Source organism: Meriones unguiculatus, chromosome 6 (assembly GCF_030254825.1).
Source record: "Meriones unguiculatus strain TT.TT164.6M chromosome 6, Bangor_MerUng_6.1, whole genome shotgun sequence".
Lineage (NCBI taxonomy): Eukaryota > Metazoa > Chordata > Mammalia > Rodentia > Muridae > Meriones > Meriones unguiculatus.
In genome coordinates, this window is record NC_083354.1 from 112490790 (window position 1) to 112515889 (window position 25100).

The 25100-nt window shown below is 41.3% G+C and overlaps 1 protein-coding gene across 2 annotated transcripts in view; it reads right to left on the reverse strand.

Annotated features, from left to right (window-relative positions):
* The window catches only part of Prex2 (phosphatidylinositol-3,4,5-trisphosphate dependent Rac exchange factor 2), a 276972-nt gene that overhangs the window by 210347 nt on the left and 41525 nt on the right, over nucleotides 1-25100 (reverse strand). The window contains exons 2-5 of one of the 2 annotated variants that reach the window (XM_060385865.1): nucleotides 18475-18576; nucleotides 4707-4778; nucleotides 2799-2921; nucleotides 552-656 (exon numbers count right to left, since the gene is read on the reverse strand). In XM_060385865.1, coding sequence (XP_060241848.1) covers nucleotides 552-656; nucleotides 2799-2921; nucleotides 4707-4778; nucleotides 18475-18576 — 402 coding nt within the window. The remainder of the gene's footprint in view (nucleotides 1-551; nucleotides 657-2798; nucleotides 2922-4706; nucleotides 4779-18474; nucleotides 18577-25100) is intronic. The other variant, XM_021653961.2, reaches the window with a different exon arrangement.

Sequence of the window (25100 nt, forward strand, 5' to 3'; positions counted from 1 at the left end):
TCAAGAGACAAGAGGGGCTGCTGAAGAGCATGGAAATGCTCTAAAGCTGGACTTTGGGCAGAAGGCCTAACAACTCCTCTCACTCAATCAGGTGCTCGGAATGACACCTCACAGCTGTCAAGACATGCCTTTATGTATGCTACCTTAAAGTTGACCCTGAATCCTGATGCCTTTATAAAAACTGAGTAAGGTATGTGTGCAGGACAGCAACGGGGCTTTCCTCCTGCTTCCTTCCTGTGACAGCCCGACTTCTGATCCTCTGAGGTGTAAACAGAACCTCAGGGCCCCAGGGAGCTGAGAATGTAAGGCAAAGGTGAACTCTGACCTAAGCTCTTGGCTGACTAGGAACCTATTATGAGATTGCACATGCAATTCCTGGTCAACCAGGAGAGGGCATTAGCAGTGTTTGCGACACAGGAGCTCCTCCCAGCTCTGCATGCTTCTGTTGTCCATGGACTAGCTTTAAACTCAGGAAAGCTTGTCACATGCCTTCTTACAGCTAGTGCCCTTAAACAACGCCAGCATACGGTATCAGGTGAGGATGCGCTTACCAAAAGAAACGTCCGGATTGTTCTTATTTTGTTCAGTTCAAGAAGCAGTTTTTGTGCCTTTTCGTGGTTGCTGCAATATTCATCATAGATACGAAACTTGTCTTTCTGTAAATTAAAGAACAGAATAAATCAGAATCACTGTATATCACTTTGGAGTCTTAACCCATGTGACATGCATAAATAAACTCTACAAAGGTCCATTATCTTAAGACATACACTATGTATATATAAATTTTTATTTATTCCCCCAATTCATAAGTATGTCCTAGAAAAAGACAGATAAATTTACCCCATATGAATGCAATAATATGAGTAAGCTAAGTGGTGTCAGAGAATGAATTTCTTTTTACCTTTGTACCTTTTGTTTTTGTTTGTTTGTTTGTTTGTTTGTTTGTTTTAAGATCTTACTTCTGAGCTGGAACCAGTGGAATAAATGTACTTATCCCAGTAAAAAAAAAAAAAAAGTGACAGAACCCCGAGGTCCACATTAACCAATCCTGGCAGTTGTATTTAAGATGGACATGGACAAACAAGAAAATATCCAGCAACAAGTAACTACGATAACGGCAGGCCCTGAAAATGTGACCTCCCAGTAATTACTTCATAGAGAGATGTTTAAGACAGAAAGGTCAAGAAATGCTTAGAGCTACTTTCACACAGCCTTTATTCTGTAAGAAATGAATAAGAGCTCCCAAATAAGACTGCTCAGTGGAAATGGCAGGCCACTGATGGACAGAGATGTGACCAAGTAAGATCTTCTAGTAGTTTAAGCTGTTAGTAAGCAACACAGTCTTCAGTGTTAGAGGGAATTCTTTCAAAAGATGAAGACTTTTGCTACCACAATCTCTGGGACCTACCATCTGTAAAAGCATTCTCAGAAGAGTTATAATTAATAGCTTTCAAAGGAGCCCAGTGGAAAACACAAATAATTTTTTGATCAAATATGAGAACAGAAGGATGTCCTACATAATTTCAAAGAAACACACTTAGACACAGTAAGCACGATTTCATATAGCCAGCAGCGCCAGTGTTGAATTACTTGCCTCAAAAGATGGAATGAGCCAGAACAAGAGAAGAGTTCAGAAAGAGTGAGTGACACTTATGGATGTGAGATTCATAATGTGGTACTAAGGAAATGGCTGTCACAGGGCAGAGTTCCCATGAGCATCCCTGGCCTAAGATGACAGTTCTTCCAACTGCCAGGGGAGTCTGCTTCTGTGAAAGGAAACAGGCTTGAGGAAGCGGATATGAATACCACAGCTTCCAGCCATAACCAAGAAACGAACAGTTTAAACCACCCAGATCCCAGGAGCACCTCCCTTTGATATAATTCTATTTATGAAATAAAGATTACAAAAAGAGCCTGTTCATCCCCTATAGATAAAGAAACTACAAGATAAACGACTAAGTGGGAAACATTCACAGAACTTCAGTTGGATGTAAATACTTTCATCTAGCAGTTGAAGTGAGGCAGTCATTGGTTAGCCATGGGATCCTGGGAGGCATTCTGAGCATTGGCACCAATGGAATGGGATCAATAATGACATATTTTTTAAAACTTGTTCCTGTAAAATGAATATGCCTTCTAGTTCTTAAAAACAATAGCCCTTAAGCGGGTGGCTTTGTACTGTGCAAAGCAATTCCATCTTTCCAGCTAGCCTGTACAAACGCATGAAACTGATGACGAGACACAGAGTACATGTCCTAGACAACTGAGGCCCGGCCCTCACTCTTTCCATGGCACTCCAAACAAACTTTCGAGAAGCCACTCTGGAGGAAAATCACTGAGGGGAAGCCAGGGTCTGCTCACCTCCAGGTTTGTCACCATCCGACTAACAAAGGGACTTTCTGATCAATAAAGGGCCCCCAGGGCCATTAGAAGAGTGAGAATTTTCTGCCTCAAAAGAAAAATGTTCTATGTTTGAGCGAAACATAAAAATCCATTCATTATGAAACAGGCTGAATATTCATTAGAATCCAAAGCTACAGAGGATGTGACGGACTGGCTTGTGAGGAAAAAGAAAAGGCTGTTTATTCTTTGAGTGAAATGGTTGATGAGAAGCTCCTCCCCCTTTCTGGCTCTGAGGGCAAGACTTTATTGGCCTTAAAAGACCCCAAACTTCTGGTGTCTGACTTTACCACTCCTGCTGAATTCACACATACTACTCTGCCAAGATGCAATCCTTAAAATGAAGAAAGAAAGAGTTTAAAAATAAACAGGGCAAAAAAAGTAAACCATTATCTTACAAAGTGAAGGAAGCAGGTTCCTACTTCCTGCTGAGCATTGGGTTCGGGATGCAAGCATTCTTCCACAACTTTCAAGAATTCTCTGTGTACGGCAAGGATCTCCTCAATATTGGAGAATAACATCTGCAAAATGAATACATAAGGAAAAGCCGTAAATGCAGCTGTGAGACAAATTTGAAAAATCAAATTAAAAAGCCCGTGAGGCTAACATCCCGAGCAGATAGCTACACCACATCAACCACGTCTTCCTCACACCAGGCAAGCAGAACCCAAGTGCATCCGAACTTCTCTACTGCCACAGAACTCTGGGGATGAGGACACTATGCAGACACTCAGGAAAAAGCCCTGGTGGGCAAATCCCCGCCTGCCAGTCCCACCCTCTTCCCAGAATGCCTGTAAATTAACGTGTGGGCGGATTTGCTGACAAGCTTTCAGGAAGGGCCTTGACACTTTGAAAGGTATCCAGGGCCTTCCTTCCTCCTTCTGGCAGGTGCTTGTGTGCAGAAGTCACAGCTGGGTCAAGTGCAGGGTCAATGTGTGGCACCCAGGTGGAGTTGGGTGCTGCAGAAGACTAGCAACACTCTGGACCCTCAAACACCTGCACAGGTGTTTTCTTCCTCCTGGAGTCCCTGAGAGAGTGTTCAAATTCATTTGATCCATAAACAGGCTGCTTTTCTCTGAACCCAAAAGCTTGTAAACTAAAGTTTCCAATCGTAGAAATGTCTGCAAGTTAGATATATAACCTATAGGAAAATAGTTAGAAGACTCTACCAAACAAACAAACAAACAACAAAAACCCTTGGATTTTTCTAAAACAGTAAGTTAGCAAAATCAGCAGCCACTGCAGAAAGATCAATTTTCATTTACCTACCATTTTTTATTTTTTTTTCAAAACTTTTCACAACTTTTCCTGAGTGCGCATGTTGTTTGTGTTGGTGGGGGAAGGGGTTTGGGAGACAGGGGATAGAATGAAGATCCTCAAGCACTACCTACTCTCCAGCAACCCTGTGGCATTTCTCAGTTTGCTCCAGTGATGCCTGCGGTGACATTGTAACCATCCCAGGACACATACTGCCACGAAGCTACACCCCAGGACCCCTTCCCTACATCTTACAAGAAATGTTTATAGATCTACTTTCGGATTGAAATATTACTTTCTTTTCTGTACTCCAGTGGACCATCCAAACCTTGCTCATTCGAGATCACAGAGACTGGAATTCCCACTTTCCCCATATCTTGCCTTCTTAAACTACTCTGGCAACTTCCTGTCATCTCTCCCAGCCTTCTTCTCATAAATCCTGCGGTTCTAGGCTTACTTCTTTTTTTTTTTTCAATGCAGTTTATTCAGGAACATTGAACAATCCTCGGACCCCGGGGAAAGCCAGCCCACAGCTTAAATAGCCTCTGGGTAGCCAACCCAGGCGTGCCACGGTGGCAATGCAGATAAGTCCACATATATGGAAGCAAGCCAGATCCTCAGCCTTAGCCAAATGTGGAATTGTTCATGACAGAGAGCACTCACCATCGGGAAGGTGGAAGGCGGAAACCAGCTCCATCTTTAAGGCATAGCATTCCGCAGCTCTCTACAGTTCCCCCTTTTTGTTTTAGACGCATCAGGCAAGAGTAGAGGTCTGATCTCTGATATTAGAAATAAATTGGGACTTTGTACAGATGTTCATATTTAGGCTTACTTCTTATGCACGATTTTCTTCATCTTTTCAAATGGTTTACTTGGTAAACACAAGAATTCTCTACAAGGTGTCCTCTCCCTTTCTTTCAAATTACCACTGTTACGGAAACTCGCAGTGGAGCTCACAGCAAACTGAAGGGCCCTGAAGGAACAGCCTATGAACACAGGTACCTTCAGGGTACCCAAGCTTGGCTCAGGGGCTAAAGCTGCCTGCTCACCTTCACTGTTTCCTCCGTCACATTTTTGTCAAGCTTTGCTGCTGCACACTGGTTCATTCGGTGCAAGAAGGCCTGTGTGAAACAAGAGAAGACATTATGAAGGCACTGGTCAAAATGAGACAGTCCAATACAAAACACCAGCACCTAGCAGTGGGCCTGGTGCTACACACCAGTAATCCTAGTACTTGAGTGGCAGAAGCAGGAGGACTGCCTGGCGCTCAACACGAGCCTGACCTCCACAAGCCTTTCTAGGCCATCCAAGGCTATGTGCTGAGACCTCGTTTCAAACAAAACCGAAGTATAAATGTGCTAATTGCTCAATATAAAAGTTTTTTCAGAGACTCTTGTGCACTGTTGCTCCTGCCTGAGAATTTTACTTCCATGACAATGCTGAGGCAGAGACATAAATGATCGAGTTTATATGAATTAAATTCATCTACCTGGTCCTCAGAATTCAAGGGTAAACAGTAAGAATCAGGTGCTTCCCAAATTTTAAGTGTTGCAAAGTATAGAAAGACTAAAATGAAAAATGGCATTTCGACTGCAAATGCAAAAGGACCTCACATTCTTTTTTTTTAATTATATTTATTGCTTTAAGAAATGATTTTCAAATTGACCTCTTGAACTTCATATGCTTGCCTAATTCATATATATTACATGGAATTTTAGGAAACGTAAAAAGACAGCGTGTACAATACCTTACAAGAGTGGTTTTCAACCTTCTTACTGCTGCGACCCTTTAATACAGTTTCTCATTTTGTGGCGACTCCCAACGATCAGGCTATTTTTGTTGCCACTTCGTAACTAATTTTGCTACTGTCATGACTCGTAAGGTAAATATCTGTATTTTCCGATGGTCTCAGGTGACCCCTGGGTCTCAAGCCACAGGTTGAGAACCACTGTCCTATGAGAACCGAAAATCTGAGGAATAAAGTCAATGCTGGTGGTAGGTTTTTGTAATAGAGGTTGTTTGAAGGGAACAAGGACCTCCCGTTCTAAAGTGACCCCCTCAGTGCTGTGAGATGAAGGGAGGGAGGCAGGAAGGAAGGGGGTGTGGACAGGAAAAGAGAGCTAGGTACATCAGCACAGCACGCTCAATTGTCGATAACTGCTTTCAGGACTGGTCCTTCCCCACTTGTATGTCACCACACTCATGCTTTGTAAGAAGCAAAAAATTAAATTTCTGTGTTTAGGTCAGAGTTCTTCATTGGCCTAAGTCTTTCGGAATGAGTCACGGGCTAAGGGAGCTGCTCAGTGGTAGAATAATGAATTGCCTAGAAATCCCTGTATTTAATGCCCAGAATCCGGGAAAGGGGGTGGGAGTGGCAGTTGTATTTAGAATAATTAGACTGAAACTTCTTACTGATAATTAAGCTTTCACTAAAGGCTAAATACAGAAGAATTCTTAAGACATAGTGAGCCTTAAACTAAAGAGTTTAAAAAGAAAAGAAACTTTCCACCTAGTAAACTTAGCTTATATCCTCAAGACATTATTCGTAATTTTTTTTTTAATCTAGTGTCCAGATAAGATCATTTCAAGGACTGGGGATATTGCTCAATCACAAGTATCAGAAGCCCTAGGCCAATTCCCCAGCACCACAAAAGTTCAAAAAGATCATCGATCCTTTGTCTGCCTTGGAAACACTGCCACCATGAGCCGAGTGAAGGTATGCAACATCCAGGGCACACGACAGTTTAGGTCGCCTCTGGCTACGACATTTAACAAATAAAAATTACAATAAAAGTTGTACCTTTGGCATATTATGTTTATACATTTCAGGCACTAACAAAAACTGATAATGACTAAGAAATTGCTTAAAATATCCCCAAATTATCACCTTGACAAGAATAATAGCTGGGACAACAGTCCAGCTAAAGACAACCTGAAAATACATGTCACGCTTAAAGTGGGCTTTTCTTTAATGTCATAATTCTACCTCTAAGAATCTGTCCTAGGGATATATTCTGACAAAGAGACTCATTGGCCTTAAAGGCAATAAAGATCCACCCATATAGAAATTACAAAATGCACTGTTCATGTTGCAGGCTTTAGATGGCAAAAGCATAGCCAGACGTGAATGTAATGAAAACTATACCCGTATATATGACAAGTTGGTGGAAATGAATCACAAAGTGGCATACTTGATATGTAAACAGATATATGTGTATATATCTGTTAACACATGTTATATGTTATCTGTTAACATCAGTATATGTTAATACTGAGGAAAAAAAATGTTCAGAATACTCCAAAACTGCAAACAGTAGCTGCTTCTGCCTAGAAGTCAGGAATGAGACTTCTGGACATTAATCACCTTTTGAATATTTGTCTGTGGGCACATTATCACTTTCGTTTTAAAAACAAAGCCTCCTTAAACAAAATCAAACAAGCAAGCCCCTAGATCTGACCCACCACTAGCCTCAGCACTAGTTTTTATTCCTGATTCATCCAGTTCAAATCTCAGATTCCCTAACCACAGGGCCAAAGCAAAATAATAACCCTAACTCTCTTGCCTTCATTAAAACAAATATAAAAGTATGGAGTATAACCTTAAATTTTATTAAAACATGATATAAGCATGAGATCAAAAGAGCTCAGGGCTCCAAAACACAAGCCAGCCGGCAATGGGTGCTCAGCCTCACTTGGGTGAGCTGGTGGCTACTTCGAAAACAGCCGGCCGCTTTCTCCCCTAGATGGGCACCATGGTGGCAGCAAGCTGCACCGATTCGCTGGTGAATGGGGGAAGCTCAGAAGTGCAGCTCAGAGGATGCCTGGCCCATTTGTTTAATGTGAAACAGGGACTTATAAACCTTAGGCAATGGGAGGATTTTTGAGGGTAAAGGTATTTGATTAAAGGGAGGGAGCTAGGGGTGCCAGGATACTTCATTTATGTGCAGGGGTATAGTCCTAACAAAAAAGGAGAACTCAGTACTTAGTTATCCTATGGGCGTCGGGGTGGGGTCTGTGTCTGTTTGGGGGGAAGATCTCTAAGTACAGTTAGAGGCATGGATAAAGGTCATTGGTTGAAAGCTAAGAGCTCATTAGTATAGGGTGCCAGGAATTTCCAGGAATTCCAGATGCTTGCTGAACAGGTTCTACTGGGAGAAAGGAAGTTGAGCATGATTTTTCCCTAGGGACTTTGTAACATTCCTCAGGTAGGGCTGAGGGGACTCAGGCTTCCCAGATCAGCCAGAGAAGAAGGAGTCCTGCTGTCCTGTTTGCACCAAGCTCAGGGGCTGTCTGAAAATGCCAGACTTTGACCTTAACAGCAGAGTTCAACAAATTTTTGAGCCATGTACCTAAAGTGATACATAGTTGGCCATGGAAGGAAAAAGTGACCTTTGAATCTTGTAGCTTTGAGTACCCATTTTGATTTGTATTAGTCGGTTGAATTTTTAATTTCAGATTTGTTTGTCTTGAATACTTTGCAAATACTCATCCCAACATGATCCTCGGCTTTTTCTATTTATCTTTACAATAACATGAATGTTTTACTTGCCTAGTTTACATTTCACATTTACCACATAGTAAACAGGTGATGTCTCTCGTGTGAGCAAATGTTAAACTTCACCTCTGCAATTATAAACTTTTCTTCATAAACAGGACCAAGCACATTCTTCGACCACTAAATGAAATCCTGAACGTGGTGAAACTGAACCAAAATAAGAGCTGGAAGGGAACATACAAACTAATCAAGTATACCACCTAGTAATCTGAGGTTTGTATCTTCTGTCTTCCATAACATGGTGGAATGTATTGCTGAACTGCATAAAAAATGAACTTGGAACTTACTAGCACGTCTGACCAGTCATTCTCCAAGCTCCTTGGTTTATACAGCAGGAAAAGCAGACTTTAGATGGCTTGCTGGGAATGTGCAATCATGAAAACTCTGGCATTTTTAAAAAATGTTAAGTCTTCCGTCCCAAAGATAAACATAAATACATGTTTTGAGGATTATCTTTTAACAGGCTGTATCTACGGTTTCCTTGAGGTTTAGTAACTGGGCATTAAAGCTTCTCAAAGCAACTAAGGAAGAATCAGCAAGCCAGTCACAAAGGCATGGGAGGGGGATTCACAGGCTATTCTCTTCTTTTATTCATTCACCCAAGTCCACAATTCCACTGGAATGAGATGCTTTTTGCCTCAACACAAATATATTTCAAATTAATCCCGTAGAAAACAGCTTTTAATACTCATGGTTCACAGCATTCTGTTGTGTTTGAGACATGGAAATTCTAGATGCAGGCTCTGAACCCTTCCTGAAACGCGGAGAAAGAAGACTGATCTAGTTTGCACTTTGATCAGGACTCTTCGGTGGCTTTAATAAGGCAGGTCCAGAGCCCGCCTTCCGATAGATGTTGGTTTGTTGATTTTCCAAAAACAGCCGATAACAGAGTTAAAGAAACTAGCAAGGGAACTGCAGTAGCAAAACAGATTCACGCATCTCGCGCTTTGTTTCAACTCTACATCAAACAATGATCGTCTCTCTATATCACCCCTTCATCTAGCCACTGGGAGTTTCATGGAACGTGTCAGAAAATGCCTCCCCCACGAGTCACAATCCAGGTTTCATCAACTGTTCACTGCAGTTTTACATCCATGTCAGCACACGCTCACCCTATAATCAGACCCCTAACAATGCTTCCACACACATTTTCTGAGATCCCAGTGGTGTGTGCTATCATTCCACCACGGTGAGCAAATGCTTCTTTCTCTTTATCTCTTCTTCCGTGTTGTTTTCCTCTGACTATATGCTAAGAAAAAGCTTATACTAAATGCCAAATTTCAAACACTAACTAAAGTTAAATAACACCAAAATAGCCTAGATTTGCTACCAAGAGAAGAAACTCACCAGATAGAAAAGAAAAATAAAAGTTCTTTCTTATTGGATCAACTGTGCTGCTACCATCCAATAGCAAGCCAAACCCACAGCTTCACTCTTGGCATGCATTTGGATTTGAAAATTTCAAGGCTCTAATCTCCTTAAGCTAATTTTTGTCCTTCCACTTATTTTCATCACCTAGAAATGCCCCCCTCCCTCGAAGTCCGACAAGTTTTAGTATTTTACACTTTACATTCTAGACACTTGGTGTCAAGCTGAGTTCAACAGTAACGTGTAAGCATTAAACTGTGTTACTCCCATGAGTATTCCACATATAGAAATATCTCAGTGTCATTAGATGACCTTGGAAATGTAGCTATGAAGAGCAAGGAATGAATTTACATGTAAAAATGAAAAGGGCAAATTTCAAAAGGGTCTGTACTGTTGCAGAAAACAAATGTACTCATTCTACGAAAAAGATGTAAAAACATTAAGGGTAAATGTTTCTTCTTCCCCTTTAAACTTGAAAGATTATCATTTCTCAGTTCTTTGGGATATCAATAAAATTTGTTTTTGTTTCTTCCTGAAAGCATAAATCTTGATAATTAGACAAGACTGTCTTTGAATTTGCCTTGAACATCCAGCTGATAGTGATGTCATTATAAGGGAATGGAGAAAATTCAAAGGGAAAAAAGGATTTGAGGGTGGGAGAATCAGCTTGCTGGGGATATGTACAGTTTGAAACGCCTACTGAGCACCAAGATGGAGACATTAAACAAAGGGTTGGCATGCCATTTGAGTTCTAAAAGATTCTTTTGCAGTCTCTGGGGTGAGATCATTACCCAGTGTCACTGGCATGGAGATGTAACTTGGAAAAGGAAGGAGAGAAGACCATGGGCCTCAGTCCATAAAGAAAGTATGCAGAAGAAGATGGCAAATGGCTTCAGGAAAGAATCCAGGGCCTCTCCAAAAGGCAGGGTATGTCAGAAAAAGGCACAAGACACAAGAATCCCAATAAGAGAAAAGTAAAGATAGGAAAACAGCGTCACAAACAACAGGGCAGGGGAAAATTAAAGACAGAGAGGGGACCAATTGTTTCTGATATGCCAAACAACCAGGCAAGATATAACAGACACATTTGGTCCCTGGTGAGCCTGACCAGTCCGGTGGACAGAGAGGATGTGAGAAGATGGAGCCAGCCGACACAGAAAAGTTCTAAAGGAGTTCTGCTGAACACAGAAGACAACTTAGAAGATAGAGTTAAAAAACGACTGGACTGCAGCCAACTACCCTTCGTTTCACACAGTCATGTGACCTCACCTGAAACCCCTCCAGCCGGAGAATACTTACACTGGGGAGGGTTTTCTGTTTTTGTTTTCCAGATTTTTCAATATTTGCACAACACTCAGTGAGATATATATTGGTGATGTGACCAAACTTGAAACTGATTCATGTTTAACATATAACTTGCATGCACAGCCTGAAGATAAATTTACATGTTTTGAATAATTCTGTGCGTGAAACAAGCCAAGGGATTTTCTATTACTGTGTCATGCGAGTGTTAGAAAACGTTCTGATATGGGACTTTCAGCAGAGGCTTGCTTACCTTGCAACAGGTTTCATGAACACGGTTTCTGTGACTGCTTCCTGTCTTCACCAGGCTCCCTTTCCTGAACAGTCACTGAATCCACAGCTCTGAGTGCGTACTCCTCCTTCTACAAATGTTTTCCTATGATGATGTTACTATCTACGCTCTAAAAGACACTTTAATAATGAACTGCTGGGGAAAGCCAAGCATGTCTCTGTTCTGTGCCAGGCACTGTTCTTGGCAGCTGTTTAGTCTCCTCCAGGCTCCTTCACGCTAGTGAAAACTATGGTGAACCTCAAAGAGCCTTTTATTTGTTTGTTTGTGTCTATCAATGCCTAACACACTACACATTCAAGCAAAATCAATCTAACAATTAATAGATTCATTTATTTTAAGATACATAAAATTAATAATAAGCCCATTATACATTTATAAAAATAACCTTTTTTTGGCTTTAGAAAGATATTAGCTTTTTCCAAAATAATTTCTGTGAGAAGTGTGGTACTTGAAGCTAGAAAGATGGATCAGCATTGAGAGGATGGATGTTCCAATGTCAGCACACAGTCTGGGCGGCTCACAGGTTATAACTCCATATCCAAGGCATCAGAGGCCCTCTTCTGGCCTACATGAGTATGGGCATGAACCTACCCATACCTAGGCACAGGCACACACATAAATAAATAAAATCATTTTTAAGTGTAAACTGGCTGAGATGCTTGCAATTTTATTAATAGAAATCTTAATAGAAGACAGCTAGAACTTCATGTATTTTGTTGTATTGTTTAAGTGAAATTATCCAGAGAAAATACAAACAGATATAAACATATACTGAAAACAGGAATATGTTTCTTATAACTTATTCGGGTAATCCAGGATATTCTTACATAAATTAGCAAACTCAATTAACTATAATTTCTTAAAATTTAGTAGCAGTATATGGAATCTGAGGCCATACACAGTGAACTTTTCGCTGCTATATTAAAATCCACTGGTCTACCATAAAGGGATGTTATACTCAAGTGTGAATGCTTAAAATTTCAGTGTTAGTTTAATGATAGGTGAATCTATTTTCTAAATATTGACGATACAACACTACATAATGGTGGAAAACCCACATGTGTAAATAGCAGAGTCTAACTCATCAGAAAATTCTTCAGTATTAGGAAGCAGTCACCCTCCCAGAGATGGACACATATCTCCTAAAACTCAATGCTCACTTGAAAGCATGAATTTTATCACTACCAACAAATGCTATCAGCTGTTTTTCTAGAAGTGAGAGGCTCGCTTCGTTTATTGAGCAAATGTCTGCCAAATACCCAAATAGTCTAAAACAGAAACCATAGTTTGTCCTGAAGTCACTATTTCAAGTAAATATGATGTTTCCCAGCAACTCAAACAGCCCCACAAGCTCTTTTCCTGGAGACAAACACAGTAGCGGCTTATGTGGCCAAAATCCTTGCATATACAAAGAAAATTTTCAATATTTTGTTAGGAATATTCTTTGGGGGTTAGAAAGAGGGCTCAGCAGTTTTAAGCACTTGCAGAGGACCCAGCTTGGTCCCTAGTACCTACTCAGTGGCTCACAACCATCCATAACGCCAGCTCCAAGTGTTCAAATGCTCTCTCATTGGCCTCCCTGGGCACCAAAGTCATACATACAGGCAGAACACTTGTACATATGAAATGAAAGAAATACCCACCTCCCCAGAAAAAGAAGCTTAAAGACAACAATATTCTTCAGTGGAACTATCACCTTTCCCTCGATTCCCTGTGACTAGGGGCTTTTCATGTGTGTGCCCAGGTCTCCATTCGGTCAGTAACTTCCTATCTACACAATTTGTTCTATTCACTGCTGGCCACTGAATCTGAAAATAGTACATATCATGTTTAACTCTGCCTCAAGCACTAAAAGCTAGGTTCACAACCCAAAGGTCATAGCTGATGCTCTCAGAACTCTAGGTGGCTCTTGACTCTAAGGCTGACCCATTCTTCAAACCTCCTGCTTCTTGGGACAGTCTGTTCCTTCATGCTGACTTCACCCTATAACTGCGCCTGCCTAATGAATATAAAATACATCTTTTCATCTTTGAAAAAGATGATCATTTGCTCCTCAGCTACCATGGCAACATTCCATCCAGACAAAACTACAAAATCTTAGAAATACAAAGCCTTCTGTTAAGTACTTCAGTACCATTTTAAGGCTCAACCTCAAGGGTATTTATCAATCTAAAAGTCATTGAACAAGAATATACAACACCTGGATTACTCAGACAAAAGACTAAATTGCAGTGACATCAAAACAATGGAGGCCAAATTTCCCAAGGTAAGTCATTTATGTTTCTGCAAGGTCTAGGGCTAAAAGCATTTGTTACATCACTGTTATTGTCAGACTTTCTATATGTGCTCAACTTCCCATTACAAAACATTTTATTCCCTTTTCAGAGTCACTGTTAATTACAACTGAACTTCATGATTGTCTCAGAGGCAGACAATTTTAAGCATACTCTCTGGATCTGAAGATAATGAAGGGGCTGTAAAGATGGCTCAGCTGCTAGGAGCACAGGCTGATCTTCCAGAGGATTCAGGTTCAGTTCCCACTACCCACATGTTGACTAAACTTTCCATAATGCCCGTTCCAGGGGATCCCACACCCTCTGTGGACCAGGCAAACATGTGGTACACAGACATACATGTGGCCATAACATCCTACACAATAAAAATACAAAGAAAACTGTTGATGAAGATAATTAAAACAATTTCCCATTCTCTACTTGACCCCAATAAGTCAAAAACCCTATATGAAAACAGTACTTTCTTGGAAGTCTTCGTCACTTGGTGGCATGTGATGGGAACATTATGTATCAGACACAGGCCTTCAGAGATGTTCAAGAGGTGACTGGCAATAGTGAAGGTAAGCCAAAAAGGAAACTAAAGAAAGTATTATGAGTAGAATTATAGCTTTACATTCAAGTATTAAGAGTAAAATGAAAATCATTTTTTTTTCATTTCCATGATAATGTAGGTTTGGTAGCTGTGCCTATGATCCTAGCACTGGAAAGGCAGAGACAAGAGGACCCCCTGGAGCTCAGCAGCCAGCAAGTCCTGTGGAATCAGTGAGCTCCAAGATCAGTGAGATGCTCATAAATAAATAAGTTTTTATATTGTAAAAAGCAATAAAGGAAGAGACTCAGTGTCAAACACCAAGAGAATCAGACCAGGGTCCACCTTCCTCAAGGGCACAACCAGCTTGGACCTACAGAACCCACACATTCACTTCATCTTGTCACACACATCATTCTTCTCCATTATGCTTTTCACTGAAGCTGATCCATAGCAGCCATAGAGTCTGTTCAAGTCTTTTAAGCTGAAGTCTGTTTTGCTTGTTTTTGCAAATTGATCTCTGTAGCCATTGCAGTTTGTAGCCGCAAGCTTGGGATTTTGCTAAATGCTTTTAACTCTCACAAATATTTAGTACCGATCATTCCTGAATTGTAAGTTTGAAAGTGCCGTTTGATTTTAAAGTGTTCAAATGAAACACTACCTTCATGAGAAAATAAAAGGGAGGAAATAAAACAGAGTAAACACTGCTGAACACTTTTCTGAACTATGTTACTTAACTCTTGGTTTCTCCATTAGATGAGAATTAACAACAGCTCTGGCACTTGTGAACACAAATGTCAAATAATGTCATTTTCTTTATTTTCAACTAGCATTTTTTTCAGGAGTATTTTTTTTTGTCAGTAAACCTTCTTAGCATATTTATCTCAAGAATCATTTGATTCCTGAAGATCCTGATTTCCTGGTACTGTTTGGGGTGACTGCTATCTCCTCTGAGAATAGTTAGACATACAAGCCAATTCTGGGGAGAAGTCAATTAAAGAAATCAAGGGAGACAAGAAAGCATGTGGGGTTGCGGTGGGTTGTTCAGAAGCCCTTCGAAGTTGACTCTCCACATACATCCTCCAAAAGATCTAGAAATCTCTACTCAACTCACATGTGACACAGGACCCTCCCAGGTGCGGGGTTCAGCTCTGTGGTGAGCACTTGGGAGGCCAGAGATTCCAAGTATCGGTTTCCTAGTCCATTAAATGAGGCTAGTGATAAATTCCTCATCTCTCAGAAGGATGGAGGGACTGAATGGAAGTAATTTTAGCTGGTTCTGTGTGCAGCACAGAGTGACGGTCCAATAAATACCAGCTGATGTTTCTGCTGCTGCCACAGTTATCATGAGCAACTATTGGACAACCCGCAGTCACAATAAAACCACCTCCACCGCTTATAACCGTTAACGGTTTGAGTGTCAAATGTGTCTGAAAGCTTGGTCTGCAACTGGCAGTGCGGCTCTGAGACTGGAGTCCAGCTGGCAGGCAGGAGTCGTAGGAGCTAGGTTAGCAGGTTGTTAGAGGCCCAGCCTACACAGAGGGCTCCATTCCACCGTGGTCAGCCACCACAATGTGAGAAAGCTACCTTCCAGACTCCCACAGCCAAGGACATGACTGGTTCTCACTGCCAGGAACACTGCCATGCCCTTCCATACCCTGAAACTGTGTGCCAAAATAACACCCTCTCCTTGTCATTTGCTTCTGTCAGGTGTAGGTTGTCCCCATAGCCAGAAAAGTAACAGCGTCGAGAGATGGTACCATCCTACACACTGTTAGCACAAGACATGACTCAAGCTCAAAATTCAACATAGGGTTTTCGTTAAGTGAATCTGACTTTGGAGCCAACAATTTAAGCCACATTATCAGGAAGTTGGAATCACTGGGATTTTTAAATCTCGTCTCCAGATGCTGGTTCTTTGTGTTAAAGATGCCAGCTGACCCTGACCCACAGCACAGATATTGTGTACATGTGTCAATCTTTCTACTCGTGCATTTACTTTCTGAACATTCCAGGAATTGATAAACTTACCAAGAATAGAAGGTAGTAAAGCACATGCTGTGTAAGATGAGAGCCAAGGTCGGATCTCCAGCACCCCCGTATAAAAAGCCAGACAGGCTGACTCAAGTCTGTAGCCCCTGCACAGGAGAGCAGAGACAGGCAGATCCCTGGCCAAGCTTGCTGGCCAGCCAGTTTATTCTATCAGCAGTGAGGAACCTTGTCTCTAAAACAAAGCAAAAAGGGACGGAGGAAGATACCCAGCGTCTACCAGCCTCTGGTCTCCACATGCCATGTGCGTGCACACACACAAGTACAGAAATACACTACACACACAACAACATGAAAAAGAGTGGAGGACAGAAACTTGATTCATTCAGGTTAAGTTACAAACCTAGCAGAGTTTCTTGTCTCGATGTTTATTACGTAAGGCATAATAAAAGCCGTACAACCTGTGTGAAGCAGGGCCAGGGCAAGCCCTGGGCTGCAGGTCTGATCATAATGAGAGTCACACGGGCTGATGATAAAACTGAAGGCCAATCTTCAAAACTGTCATAAGATGAATAGTCTCTATGCTACCAATGTCATCTAGTATTAATAAACCCATAACTGATAGTTTATCAGGCTGGCTTACAACATAAAAATCAAAATGCACTTCCTAGATATGACACATCCTTTTTCTTTCCTTCCTTCTTCCTTTCTTTCTTCCTTTTTTTCTGTTTGCCTTTCTTTCTCTTTTCTTGGTAAAGGAACTAATGTCAGAAGAAAATGGTAAAATTTTGCTGCTGTTAACCAAAACATCACAAAGAAAGGATGAAAAGAAAAAAAGATGCTTCCAATGTCCCATCTCTTTTCTGGTGATCTCTTACATAAAAGTGTGTTTTAGTTTCAAGGGAATCTGACACTTTCCTCTGGCATCAGCAGGCAATAGGCAGTCTGTACGTGTGGGACACAGACACACATGAGGCAAAACACCCACACCCACGAAACGTGTGTATGTGTGTGTGTGTGTGTGTGTGTGTGTGTGTGTGTGTGTGTGGTGTCACTTGTATACGTACAGGTGTCTGTGGGAGCCATAGGAGAGCCTGAGCTCTCTTGCAGCTTCAGTTAAAGATGCCTGTGAGACACCGGACACAAATTCTGGGAACTGAACTCAGATGCAAAGGCAGCATTCACTCTGAACTATGGAGCTGTCTCTCCAGCACCAGAAATGAATTCCTAAGAGCAATTCATACACTGATATGAATGTCTTTATGACTTTTCCTTAATTAGGCATTGTCCAAATTGCTTTATTTTTAATATTAAACAAATATTTATACTGCAATGTCAGTAGACTATTGTGCCTTTGATATAATACTTCATATTGTGCTGGTCAGGAATTTACATTGATGGCAGATAACTTAAATAGCACAACACAATGAAAGAAAAGGCCAAGCGGGAAGCACAATATAGATAATATTTTCAAGCACAGCTTTTTCTCTGGCACAGGAAACGGGTCATTTCCCGAATTTAAAGTGCAGAACACTATTCCTGTTCAAGTCGTTATTCAAGAATCCAGTTCCCATGAAAAGGAAATGTTAGCAGTGGGGGAAGGAAAACAACCCAAAGAAAAGTCAAGATCCTGAGCAGAAGCTCTGCTCCTCTCTGGCACCCAGATCCTCTCTTTTCTGACCCTGTGATCTAACTTAGTGCCTGATCTTAGGAAAGACAAGAAAAACTTATCTTTGTAAGAGACTTTCGTTCAATTAATAAAAAGACTTCTTTTTTCTTTCTTATTTTTTAATTTAGTCTCCTCCCCCATCTCCTCCCAATCCCACCCTCCCTCTTCTTCTATGCCCATCCCCCAGTCAAATGACAGGGGAGGTCCTCCTCCCCCTCCATCTGACCATAGTCTATCAGGTCTCATCAGGACTGGCTGCATTGTCTTCCTCTGTGGACTGGTAAGGCCTGCTCCCCACTCATGTGGAGGTGATCAAAGAGCTAGCCCATGAGTTCATGTCAGAGATGGACCCTGGTCCTATTATTGGGAAACCAAAAGGCTTTTTTGATCTTGAGATTTATGTGCCTTGCCAGTAAGATTTTTTAAATTATTAATTAATTAATTAATTTTACATCCTGATCACAGCTTTCCCTTCCTCCTCCTCCCAATCCTTCCTTCTCACCCCACCCCCATCCTCAGAAAAGGGGAGGCCTTCCACAGCTATCAACCAGCCTTGGCATATTACGTTTCAGTAAGACGAGGCACATCTTCTGCTGATAAGACTAATGGAGGGGGCATGCATATGTAACAGCAGTGCAGCTGGGTCTTCCTGGGGGACTTCTAACAGCGGGAGCAGGGGCTGGGGCTGACTCTGTCGCCCGCTTTTGGATCCCTATCCCCTAACTAGGCTGCCCGGCCTGCAAGCTTTATACCTGGGGAACATGGGGGCTAACTCGGCCTAACTACTACATCTGGCCACCCACATGCTGGCAAGCTTACAGTACGGGTCAGGATGCTTCTTCTGACGCACTGCGTCCCTTTTCCTCTTTTCTTAGCACCCAGCATGTCTTCACCCTCTTCAGTCACTGGAGCAGTCACTCCCTAGTTTAAGAAGGAGAAACAGCTAAGTGTGTGAGCATGCAGACCTATCATCTCAGCACTTAAGAGTGGAAAAAATCAAGAGTTCAATGTCATGCCTGGCTATATAGTAAGGTAAAGGCCAGCCTGGGTTACATGAGACCATGTCTGTAAAACAAAACGAAACAAACTAGCAAACATAAAGAGAAGGAGGGAGAGGAGAAAGAAGAATGAAGAGGGGGGCTAGAGAGATGGCTCAGAGATTAAGAGCATTGGCTCCTCTTCCAGAAGTCCTAGGCTCAATTCCAAGAGACCACATGGTGGCTCATGACCATCTATTATGATGCCTCCTTCTGGCCTGCAGACATACATGCAGACAGAACACTGTATACACTGTATAAGTAACAAATAAATAAATAAACCTCTAAAACAAAAAGAAGGAAGAGGAAGAAGAGCAAAGCAGAGTCATCTGGTCACCATGACAACCACTTGTAATGCCAGAATTGAGAGGTGAAGGCAAAAAGATGGCACGTTGCAGGCCAGTGTGGGAAGCACAGAGAGGTCAGGCTGCCAGCCACACCCACACTTAGGTCATGACCTGCAACATTGATAACCAGCTAAGAGAAACAGGTATTATGTGGGCACATAAATACGTAAAACTTTAAACACTTTCCCAATATACTCATAATTGTTCTCCACCGTTTGTCTTGGAACAACATTTGAACAACCTGTAATAGGGCATTTGCTGCCACACCTCAAAAATATAAGAAAAGGACTGAATAAAAACTGAGAATTGGGTCAGTAATTATCACCAACAATCCTATTATTTCAAAAATCGAGAAAATAAAATATGGAATACCAGGAATTCTCCCACTTATCTCATGAATAAAATAGAAGGCAGCAAAATGTTACTAATGAGCTCGTTTCCATAGATATTGGCTTGCAGCCCTGTCAACAACTGAATATTCATGGGGCAGGTCAAGCATAGGCAAACAAGAAAGCTGTTCTTCCTGGTACAGGAAAACAACCCATGAAAACTAAAAAAATGTTTTGTGTACTTTTTTTGCCCATGTTTTATTCAGGGGCAAACAAAAGAAAATTCTAATGTCTGTTTGTAGTTTATCTATGAATTTCATTAATAGCCACAAAGATACAACAGGCTTGCACAGAGACGACAAAAGGGCAAACATTTCCCAGCATACCTATTGTCCTCCCGGTTACCAGAACATCAAGGATCTCTGGCAAGGTGCTGCCTGAGGGACCTTGAGGACCTACGGGAATGAGACGCAGGAGTGTCTGGCAAGGACCAATGGACAGAGGCATCAGCCACTGGACTGGATGGAGCAAGGGCATGTGCAGACAGCAAGGAGGGGCAAGGCATATCAGGCTCATACTTCCTAGGGCCGGAAGAGCTCAGGAGGAGGTTAAAACAGATGCCAAATTATGCTCAGCTTCTAAATCTGATTTCAACAATGACAGCATCCCCACCCTTACCTTACAAAAGACCCTAGAAGATCATGGTTTTCCTGGATTAAAGCAGAGAAATCTGAGCCAACCTGACTGGATGTGCTGACTTTTCTTCTCTCTAAATGAAAATCATGGAACTTGAATAACTTTATATTTCTGTAACAGCATATTGCTTATACAAGACAACCTTCCAGAAATTCCTCCCTCTCACCCTAATTACAGCATGTAACTTAAGATGACCACATTACAACACTCAGCACCACCAAGCACCCGCTTTAGTTACTGAGTTATAGCTGTTACAGGGTTAAGGTTCCCCTGGGCACTACACCATCCTTAGTTCCACCCAGGAAAACTGTCCTCCCACCTCAATGATCTTTTGCCTTCCTAGGAATTTAGACAGTGAGAGGAGCCTCATTGTTTTGGTCAGAAGTTTCTGTATTGAGGAACTATTGTACAGAAGAACACACAGGCTTATACAGGAAGGACAAAAGCCAAACGCTATAAAAAGTTTCAATAATCTTAACAATTTGATTGACTAAAAATGACAAAAAAAAACTTCTCTTTGGTTTAAAACCAGCTCCAGAAGACACGTACGTCACAGGCCCTAAAGGAGAAGCTATCATTATTCTGCTAAATGGGCACTGCCCTCTAATATTATATTAAGCTGCCTCCTAAATATGTGTATGATTAGTGCTCTCAACCCTCGGAAGCCCCTTTTTGCAGTAGATGATGATTAATATAGAGACATAGAACTGATAACATAACGGGAGTGAGAACCGGTGCCGTGGTCAGCCTTATGTGGTACATCTGCATCAGCCATACCCTCAAAGCTCAGAGATCATTTCAGAAGAGCAGGGGAAGGAGAGAATGCAAGACTGCTGTGAAACAGTGTTTTCTAGACAACAGGAACTCTCATGGCTATGACTGAATGCACAGGACCTGTGCAAGAACAAGCCAGCCAAAATCTCAGCACAGACGGAAGTACTCACAAAAATCCTACAGCTAGCTAACGAGCTACTGGAGCTAATGGCTCCTAGGGGAAGGAGAACCTGTTTGCTTCAGGAAACCGGCTCCTGATTAACTGCCAGTGTCCCAGTACATTACCTTACACCCAGGTACAGACAGGAAGCTCTAAGTGGATTTTAAAAAGAACACATGATGTTGGAAGGAACTTGTGATGAGAAAGTTATGGGGGGAGTTGGAGTAGGGGAGTGAATTAACAGATTTAAATGATATAAAACCCATTTTTAAAATACTGCCTGCATGCTCTTTATTAAATGCACATCCTAGGTCTTAATGGTCCTATGTATGGGGTGGGGGGTAAGTGCAGGTAGAGGCTCCAAAACTAGAGAAGATCACAGAAGGAGAAAAGAAGGAGTGGAAGCCTGGACAGGGAGCCAACAGGACACGTGTGACAGGAAAGTCGAAGGGAGGTTAGAGGGGTGGGTGAGCAAGGGGAGAGTGATGACTCGAAGATGCAGAGAGAAGACTCTACAAAAGAAAATTCTGTATGAAAATGCCATAGTGAAACCTAGAAGCTGCTATGCTAATACAACAATCAATTAATTATGAACAAGCAAATGATGTCTAAATCTCCTAAATCCACTCAGCAGAGCCGAATGTAAAAGAAAAATGCTGGGGCACAGAGAGTAGGTACAGGCCTGAGACACCACGCAGCAAGCAGACAGCAGAACTGCAGATCGGTCTGGGTACCGACCTGCAAGACACAAAGTAGCAGCAACTCTAACTGCAACCCCAGTAGGATAAGTCCCACCACATATCTGGAAACACAGAGGACACACCTTTTAAAGACACCATTAATGAAAATTAGTATTATCATTTACAACAGCGTCAAAAGTTACACCGTTGTGAGCAATGTAAGGAAAGAATAAAATATCTCTACAATGAAGAGTAAGTGCATGTCAGAGACATAGACAAGGTATAAATAACTGGAGAGGAAAGCCATGCTCAGGAGATCGAAAAGTCTGATTTTTATTTATTTGTTTGCTTGTTTTGGTTTTTCAAGACACGGTTTCTCTGTGTAGCCTTGGCTGTCCTGGAACTTACTCTGTAGACCAGGCTGGCCTTGAATTCAGAGATCAGCCTGCCTCTGTTTCCCTAGCGCTAGAATTAAAGGCCTGCACCACCACTGACAGGCTAAAAGTCTGATATTTTTAAGATAACAATTTTCTCAATGCTGATTGACAGAATCACTGCAAACCCAGACAAAATAACAATAGATTTTTTTTAAGAAACTGATAAGTGATTGTAAATTTTATGCAAAATAGAAGGATCTAGACTAAGTAAAACAATCTTTAAGAAACAGTAGATAACTTGTTTTCCTCAATTTCAAGAACTATTCTAAAGCCACAGCACTTGAAACACGGTGCATATGGCCATAGAGTAGAAAAATAAATCTACGGATGAAAATATAGATAAATCCAGAGGACAAAATATCTGTCACACATAAACAAAATTATTCCTAAGCTGAACTAATGCAAGTTTTCTTCTCTTATATTGCTATTAAATGGCAGTAAGTTTCCATTTAAGACACCATAATTTAAAAAGTATAGGAGGAGAGAGGGGAGGATTGGGAGGAGAGGAGGGAGGGATGGAACTACAGCTGGGATACAAAGTGAATAAACTATAATTAATAAAGATTTAATTAAAATATTAAAAATCTAAAAAGGAAAAAACATACTATAATTTAATATATAATGATATGAGAAATTTTAATCAGTAGGGAAATGATTCAGACATAAACAGTCCTTACCATAAAGAGTATAGTCATAAAATACAGCAGAGCAAGGTTTAATGTGAGAAATTATAACTTAAAGAAACGGGTATAGAATTTCTAGACAGAACACCTACCTTGGAATACTTATAAATCTAGAAACTCTTTAAATAATTGTTTTTTGTTTTTTGTTTTTAACCACTAAAAGTAACAAAAGCATTCTGAAGTATGATTCTAACCATAAATAGAGAATGGTTTCAAATGGTTCAAGTTCTGAGATAAAGTTCCCAATCTTCAAGAGTCTATTTTTTTTCCCAAGTAAACATTACAATGTATAACACTAGACTTTCCAGCTGGCCTGAGGTTTTCCCTTAGGAGTAACTACTTATACTTTCCCTGTCTTGGTCCAGTGCCAGGTTTGACCCCCTACAGCCTCAGAAGAATAAAGTTTGATTCCTCCAACAAGAAGACAGCTCCTATTATATTCAGACGAACAACCCACACCAAAGGAATCTAAACCATGGAGAGCGCAACTATGGAAAATGAGCTCTTGTCTGATTCCAAGTCAAAATGCCAGCATTCAGATCCTATAGCCATGCTGCCATTAACACTGTGAAATGAGACATGCTCTTTGTAATGCCAAACACATTCCAAGCTACATTAAAAGTCTGAGAGAGAGGGAGAGGGACCCATGTCCCACAAATTGCTTTTACCACTCCTTGGGAAGAAATGGTTTTGTAAAAGGGAGAATATCTGATCAAGTCACATGGTAAGCAATTTCTCGTGAAATCGTGAAATGCTGTTTCTCCCAGTTTTAAAATGCTTCTCAGCCTAAATGCTTAGTGAATGAGTAAGTACTGAAGAAACCTAAATCATGCTTCTCGGCTGAGACTCATACACACAAGCTAGAAACTGACCCATGTAGAGCAAATCCAAGATGCTAACTTTATCTTAACAATTATCTGCAACATCATTCTGCCATCACCATTGCTGGGCCACCCCACAGCAAGAGAACTGGGTAAACTCCCTGTATCTTACCTTCAGACCAACACATCATTCAACACCCCCACCTTAGCTCTCCCACTCCGCACCCCTCCTCCCAAAAAGATACCAATCCACACGTGTTCCACAAAAGATAAAAATAAAGATCAAGTGAGGACAAGAGCATTTGTCTATGGCTGAGGGCTATTTCTCTTCGGAGCCCCAAGCTTGCTTGTGTGTCTTCCTAGTGCCTCTGCCTTGGGCAAAGCCCTCTTCAGAAAGAGAGAAAAACAATGTAATTTGCAATATAGGCTAGTTGGCCTCCTTGTTTGCAAAAAGTTAAAGATTCATGTTTCAAATTTTAACCTTTTTAGTGTTTATACCTTAGAAAACCAGGGGTCCAGGCTTTATCAGTTATTATACTCCTGCCTAGGAATAATTACTAAAGTTTGGCACCAGTGGACCTCTGTGCCAGTCCCCAGCACTAACAGCAGCTTTGCTCAACTCTACCTGAGGTCATGAGTCACTTGGAACACGTGAACACAGCCATCAGCCATGCATGGGTTAAATCCTATCATTTCCTTAGTTGTGAGCTTGGACACATTACCTTTCTTACTGTTTGCATTCTTTTTTATAAACTTATAATAATGTGACTACTATATAGGGTTGTTGAGAAAAATAAACATGGTTCTAATGTCTGCCAAATAGCCAGTTTCCAGAAATCCACCTATAGTAAGGAAAGCAAACGCAAAGATGGAGTTAGATAGCTTTCCCTGTACTGGCTGGCACTGAGGGGACAGTAACCTTGGGAAGACTGTAGCCTTAGGCCAGGGTGGACACCTTAGAACATAAACTTAGTGCTGAAACTGTGGGGCATCACCTCAGCTATGATTTCCCTCTAAAACCAGCAATAACTGGTCTCCATGGCTGATTTTTAAGACCACCAAAGGCAGGTCTAAAATCAAAACAATGCCCAGGGATGACCCCAGTTAGAATCTATTGGCATGGATGTTGTTTGTTTTCCATTGTTTGTTTGTTGCTTTTTGTTTTGCTTATTTTATACGCAACCTGTGACTCTCAGACATTGGCTTGAGCACCACTCAGACACAGCCAAGGAGCAGCCTGGTAGTATGAGCATTCCGCAGATTCACTGCCAAAATTCACGTCTGCAGATAAGCAACTGAAGAAGTTTAATCCCAGAATTTATAGACCATTGAGCAGAAAATATTCAGTTTATAAACATGGCTACATTTTGATCACATCAGCTGCATACTCAGGAAACATAGAGAAGATTGTTTATGGAATGTGGCATTTCTTAAAGCAGATCCCCACAGAAGTTATTGGGATGACTCCTACCACTTGAGGT